Source organism: Prionailurus bengalensis, chromosome C1 (genome assembly GCF_016509475.1).
Source record: "Prionailurus bengalensis isolate Pbe53 chromosome C1, Fcat_Pben_1.1_paternal_pri, whole genome shotgun sequence".
NCBI classification, from domain to species: Eukaryota; Metazoa; Chordata; class Mammalia; order Carnivora; family Felidae; genus Prionailurus; species Prionailurus bengalensis.
In genome coordinates this window covers 4,001,041-4,007,829 of record NC_057345.1, presented here as the reverse complement: position 1 = coordinate 4,007,829, position 6,789 = coordinate 4,001,041, and the positions used below count along the sequence as shown (strand labels likewise).

Genomic DNA, 6,789 nt, shown 5'->3' with positions numbered 1-6,789 from the left:
CATTCTTGGGCTCTGTTGGTTGGGGAGCTGGAAATTAGAATCCTACCTTTGCTCCAATTTAACATTTGGTGCTCCTTGGATTGAATTTAACGTGTTGCATCTTTGCAATTTCATTTGTGGTAAAGGCTCTAGCATTTTCTATTTCTATGCAAATTTCGTGAAGCAGAATTGTTTGCATGTGTGAAGGCGAGGTTTCTTTCTGATGTAACTGAGGCGTCAGCTGGGTTTTGGCCACAGTCCCTACCATGATCTGTCCCTACCGTGATCGTGATCGTTAACTGTTAGTAAGTTTATGACCTGGGTTTGCAAATTGTACTTGTTTGTTGCATTGATGTTCGCCTGTAGTGATTCTTAGTTTGGTTGTAAAAAATTAACCCTGGGCTAAAATTAGCATATATAGTTTTTTTTTTTCCCCAAACTGCTCCCAAATTTTAAAACTTGTAATAAAATTGAAACTCATTGGTTTTTCTATGCCTTTTTGAACTCTTGTAATTGAGTTTTGATCACATTTTATATTAAAGTGGCTAACACATGGCTACTATTACTGTGCAAGCCTTTTTTTTTTTTTTTTAAGGATTGGCATGTTAATCTATTTAGCAACAGATTGTTTTTTCCTGCTAATTGCTGTACCAACAATGACCTTGGTCTTCATTAAGCTTGAGAAGAAAATGTGTCCTTTATTTCCATTTTCTTTACCTCAGCTGTGCCTCGGTGAGAGTCTGGAGTTGGTCGTGACCCAACTCTCCGGGTCAGATCCAGAGCCGAGAGAATAAATTTGCAAACGACTTTTTCTGATGGAGGATATGTCATGGGAACCTGAATCACTACGCCCGTTACGCCAGCTGTGTCCAGACCACCTTTAGACCACTTTCCTTTTCATCTCTTGATTGATGACCTACCTGCTCCATGGGAAATACAGCCCAGGAATGGGGGGGGAGGGGGGGTCATGGAGAGTTTCAGGCCAAGATTTTCGTTCATGAAAGCAACGGAATAGGAAGTTGGCACAATCCTGTTCTAGCTGATTCTGGTCACCAGTACCATTTCTGGGCTAAAGGTTGAGTATTTGGTTTTCTTTCAAAAGCGTCCGTGACACCCACCTTTTCCTGTGAGTTTCAGTGGTTAAGGGTGATTTTTTTTCTGAGTAGTGTTCTCTTCCTATCTTTTTGGGAAGAACCAAGTGTTGAGATACATGGACCATAACTTCACCAGTGGCTCCTGGCAGGCGGAAACAACTTGTGCGTAAGACATTCAACAAAGTGGGGGAGTTTGATCACACCAAATACTTTTAAAGACAAACTGATCAAAATTATGGAATGTTCTGGGGGCATTTAGACCACAGCCTTTTCAGAGGATACTTGATGACCGGGGAGGTGAGCAGGAGTCCAGTGAGGTGATAGACTGGCCTGTCCCCTGGTTGTCACCTTAACCTCAGGAGAGCCTAGAAATTGGCTTTGGCAACCTGGCTTTCACCTCCTTCCTCCTGCCACAGTCCTTCCCGTGGCTTTGCTCCAAGCTTATCCAGCGTTGGAAGCAGAGTGTGGTGCTGGCCGCTCCCTTTGAGGGGGGGCATAACACCTAGGATGTGTGGGTCATTGGCAGGATGACAGATTCTGCAGTACCATGGGGACATGGCTTCTTGGTAACCCTGGACAGAGAGTGGGGCTGGCCAGAGTCAGAAGCTGGGGAGAGCCTGGGTGGGGTCCTGCTGGAGGTGTTGACTGACTTGTCGGGTGCCTCTTCTTTGGGGTAATAGGTTGTAGAGGTTGCATCCCTTTCTGGAAGGGAGGAAGGTGAGGAAGAGGCCTGGTGGGTGAGGAGGAGGTGCCGAAGAAAGCCGGTGAAGGGCTGCCTTTTAAAGGATGCCACCATGCTGCTTGTCTCGGGGAGCAAAAACCTAAGAATTTGTAATCTAGACATTTTCCTATCTTGCTTCTCTTTGGGAGGATCTGAGAATTCACATTCTTTTTTTCTAGGCTATTTCTGGCCAAGCTAAAACTGTTAATGCTGTGCTGACCGGCTGAGTTGGCTGCTACCGTACCTAGAACCCAGAAAGAACCCCTAAGATGATTTAAGTCTTAGACAGCCCCTTCCTCCGGCCCAGGGCCATGGGGCCCAGAAGTCTGCCTTATCGAGAAACACCCCCAGCAACTCTAAGTGAATTGGGTTCAGGCAGTGCAAGACTCCCGTCTTGAGAAACAGGCTCCAGGTACAAGGGAGATCTTGTTGCATTAGGGACATTTACCCTTCATTTTATTTTTATTTATTTTATTTATGAGGGCAAGAGAACGTGCACAGGTCGGGGAGGGGCAGAGAGAGAGAGGGACAGAGAGAACCCCGAGCAGGCTGTGCGGTCAGCCCAGAGCCTGGCACAGGGCCGACTGAGCCACCCGGGGGCTCCTGCCATTCATTTTAGAAGACACTGCGATGCCAGCGATGCAGCTTAGCCGCTAAGAGGAGGCCGGGGCAGAACTGCATGGCTCGCGTGAGGGGTGTAGGGACGGGGGCTTCGCGGGGCCGTCAGGTGGTCACAAGTAGGATATGTTGGTAAAGAACTGTCCTCAGGCAGCGCTTGAGAGCCGCCTGTATGAGGAGTCCACGCAGCCCGGGGACGGAGACCGATCGGGGTGTTTGCTGAAGGTGCCTCATAAACAGTATAGTTAAAATGATTTTGATTTTGAATTGTCCCTCAGGTGTAATTCTAGGCTCTCATCAGCCAACAGGAGGACCTTGTCTCCTGAAACTGTAACCTTATGGATAGGCTTATTCTCAGAATTGCGGTCTTTATGGAATTGTCACCTTTTTAGGGATTGTTTTTGACATCAGACATTTGCGGTCCATTGTCACGGCTGCTAATAATTTGACAATAATCGGAGCTCTCCTTTAAATATTCTCGGAGATTTCTAGTCAAAAATCCCTTTGTTTCTGCCATCCCAGTCTTTGCTTAGTTTTGCTTTTGGTGGGTAAGTAACTTGACTGAGCCACAGCCCTCTGCAAGATGGGATGGCCAGGGGGCTGGGGGAGGACTAGGAATGTGAGCATTTGGACTCTTTGTTGCCAAATTCGGCAGGTGGAACTGTCCTTGAATGATGTCTTGACTGTCTCAGCCTCGCCTTGGGAATGGGACCCAAGATTAGCGGTGTGTGCCCGAGGTGGGGGCTTTCTGGTGATAGGAGATCCTGTAAGCCCACGTTTCTCTCAAGTGGGACAGAGAACCTTTGGAAGGGTCCTGACCTCCTCTGCCATCCGGGAGGGGTTGGGGGCGGGGCTGCTGAGGGGTGGACAGGTTTGATGGTGCTTCGGGCTTTTCCCTGGATAGTTAACATTCCGAAAGACTGGAGGTCTGGAAAGAGCAAGGCAGCCTTGCCAGGGAAAACGGAGGCTGGCTAAAGCATTGGCGATTTGGGGCCTCTGAGCTAGATGCTCAGTGACGTGAAATGCAGCCTTAGACCAGAGAAGCCCTTTGCTTTCTTAGCCCAACTCCCTGCTGCCTTTCCCTCTGCCCTTGCAGGCCACCTGCTCTGGGATGCTTCAACCTCCCTCTCTAGTGTGGCTTACAAGTGACTCGGCAGATGAAGGGGATCCCCAGCACCCTGCACTTTGACCCGGGAGGCTGGACAGACCTGCCTGTATCCAGGAATAAATGATGAGGAGCTTTTCTTCAGGGCTTGCTCCCAATTCATTTGGATCGGAAGGGGGAGGAAAAATTGCCTACACATTTTTCCAACTCCCCCGGGCCATCCATCGCCTTCTGGTCACAGCTTGGATTCATGGCTTGGGCTGTGCCCCCCCCCCCCCCCCCCCCCCCGCTGAGAGGTTTTGCATGGGGGTGCCCTCACCAGGCAGTCACAACTTTCCTGGTTCCCCAAAGGCCCCAGGAAAAAGAGCCCTTTTGTTAATGCCAGCGTGCCAGGGGTTACTGGTCAATCCCTGCCAGGATGGGGCAGGTGTTCAGCCAAGGCCAGAGGGGTTGGTGTGAGAGAGGAGACAACACTACCCCTCTCTCTTGCTTCCCAAGTCGGGCAGATCCTGTGGGTCCCTGGCAGCCACATGGGTTTCCAGTGGGTTCCCCCAAACGTGTCTGGCCTGAGGCAGCGAGACAAGGGTACCCTCCCTTTACTGGCTCTTCTAGGGTTAGAGAACTGACCATCCTAAGGGCCGCTGCAACTTTGGCCTTCTCTGAGTAGCTTTTACACCTCTGGCAGCCCAGACTGGCCGCGCTCGTTTAAAATTCCAGCCTTGCTCCCAAGGGCTTCGGCCTTCATGTTCACCTTTAACTGAGGGCTGTTGGCGGCGCCTCCTTACCGCCCAGCGACAGGTGTCGCTTCTGAGCGGGAGTTTTGGGCACAGACAACGAAGATCCGCACCACCCCCAGGGGCTCTGGAGGTGTTTAGACCGGACCTCGCCTGGAGGGGCGTTTTGGAAGAGGGCACGTGGGCGGTGGGAGCGTGGTGCCATGGGGTGAGGGAGGAGCCAGCCTGCATGCATTTTTCTGGAGGAATCGCACCCGGTCTCCAGAGCGACCCTTCCCCAAGTGCGGAACACATTTTTCTTCCGATCTTCCTTCCCAAGGGCCGAGCCAGGTTCTCGGTGCATGTGAGTGGAAGTGCGGGAGCTCGACGCTCGCCGCCCAGGGCACCCCGCCCCTGCGCCCTTGGGGACTCGGGGGGGCAGGGCGCCTTACCGGGCGGCGGCGACGGTGGTGGCGGATCTTCCAGGGGTGCGCGGGGGCGAGTTCCCCGCCTCCCAACGGGCCCGGCTTGCCCGAGTCGCCGCGGCCCGCTCGGCCGTCGGGTCCCTGGGCTCGCGGGCGCCTCGACGGCTCCCCCTGCCGGAGCGCCGGGTGCGCCCCCCTGCACCCGGGGCTCAGGACTAGTCCCCCCAACTTGTTCTCGGCTGTTAACTAGTCGCGCTGCCGGAACGATGGGATGGGGTTGCCACAGCAACAGACTGGACGTCACAATCCGGGCATGTGTGCCGCCCCCCCGCCGTGCCGCCGGCGCTGCCGCCGCCACCCTCGGCCGGCTGCGGGACTCGGGCTGCGGGGCGCGGTGGGCGGAGCGGCCCGGGCTTTGCGGGGAGCGGGGCGAGGGCGGCCGAGAGGAAGGGGGTCGAGACGGGGGGGTGGAGGTTTGGGGGGGTGGGGGGGCAGGCGGCCGCCATCTTCTCGCCGAGGCCGCCTCGCCCGCCGCGCGCGCCCGTCCGGCCGCGCACGGGTTAAGGCTGGCACCGCGCCCGGCGGGAGGGGGGGCGCCCACCTCCCCTCCCCCCCGCGCCGGGCATGCGGGGCCCGCTGGGCACCGAGGAGGAGCTGCCGCGGCTGTTCGCGGACGAGATGGAGAACGAGGACGAGATGTCAGGTGAGAGGGGGCGCCGGCTGCGCCCGGGGCCGGGCGGCGCGGGGCGCGGGGCCCGGCGGGGGCCCGGGGCCGGACCGGCGGCGCGCAGGAGGGGAGCCCGGGCCGCGGGGCTGCGCTCCCGCCCTGCTGGCGCCGCGCGGCCAAGGGCGCGGGGCCGGGCGAGCGCCGGGGCGCGGCGCGCGGGCGGGCCAAGGGCGGGGTGCGGTCGGGGGCCCCCGGGCGGCGGCGCGGGCCGGGCGCGGGCGGAGGAGCGCGGGGGGCTGCGCTGGGCGCCCCCGGGCGGGGAGGGGGCGCGGCGCCGCCGGCTCAGCCCCGCGTGCCCTTGAAGGGGGCGGGAATCGCGCTCGGCTCCCGGCGCCGCGCACCCCGCGCTGTGGACCCGCGCCGCGCGCCTCTGGCCTCGCGGGGGCAGGCGGGACCCGGCCGCCACCCGCCTCGGCCCCCTCCCTCCCCGGGGCGCGCTGGGTGGGGCCCGGAGCGGCTCGAGGACCGGCCGTGCTGGGGGACCCGGCGAGCGCCTTGGCTGGGGCGGGCTTCCCCCACCCCCCGGGCCCGCGAGGGCTCCGGGCCGGGGCGCTCGGGCACTGACTGCCGCTCCCCTTTCCCGGCCGTGGGGTGCTGGGGCCGTCGCTCCTAACACTTTGCCCGGGCCGCCGGCGCCTCCAGCCCATCCAGCTTTGGCCACGGGCCTGACGCCCAGGGCCGCCGCCCCAGCCCTGGCGGGCCCCTCTCAGGGTTCAGCATGAGCAGGGCTTGTGCGTCCGGGGTAACCTTGCTGGATCGTCCTTTAGTTAACTGCTCACCGTTTGTTTGGGACGGTTCTCCCCCTGGCACAGCTGGGCAGGGCCTCACCCTGTCAGCCAGCCTCCCTCCCTCCCTCCCTTTTGGTGGACTCTTCTCAGCTGCCCGGCGCCAAGCCCATGGCCCTTTCTGGGCTCCCGAGAGACTTGGGGGAGGCCCAGGGGCCCTCCTGAGCCCAAGAGTGTGCTGTCTGGCCCCAAGAGTGCCTTGCAGGGAGGGCGGATGGGACATTCTACACGTCGTCGTCGGGTCCCCAGACTCTTGTGTGCAGGGGGCGGGAAGGGGAGGGCCCTGCAAGCAGCAGCTCCCCCGGCTGCTAGGAGGCTTCCTGGAGAGGGGATTCCCACCAGGTGGCCCCGCCCACTGGGGGGCCTCCTCCCCACCCCCCACTTGTTGGCTTGCTTTAACACAGACTGGGCCCCTACGGGAGACTGGCCTCACTCTGCCTTTCAGACCGCCGGCCAAGTTTGCGAAGGGCCTGCCAGCCTTAGGGGAGTGGGGGTGAGGGGGCGCCTTAAGGGCGGGGCTGCTTGGACAATCATTGTTTTGCCCCTGGGTGCAAAGAATTAGGCCCATTTTCTGGGAGGGAACACAGAGGCCCAGCACAGGCACTGAAACCCCATGGCTGCT

General features: G+C 58.8%; 1 protein-coding gene across 3 annotated transcripts in view; it reads left to right on the top strand.

Moving 5' to 3' along the window:
* Positions 1 to 5,185: 5,185 nt before the first annotated feature.
* The window catches only part of CHD5 (chromodomain helicase DNA binding protein 5), a 63,126-nt gene continuing 61,522 nt past the window's right edge, over positions 5,186 to 6,789 (top strand). For all 3 annotated transcript variants that reach the window (XM_043573630.1, XM_043573629.1, XM_043573628.1), the window contains exon 1: positions 5,186 to 5,358. In XM_043573630.1, coding sequence (XP_043429565.1) covers positions 5,280 to 5,358 — 79 coding nt within the window. In that variant the 5' untranslated portion in view covers positions 5,186 to 5,279. The remainder of the gene's footprint in view (positions 5,359 to 6,789) is intronic.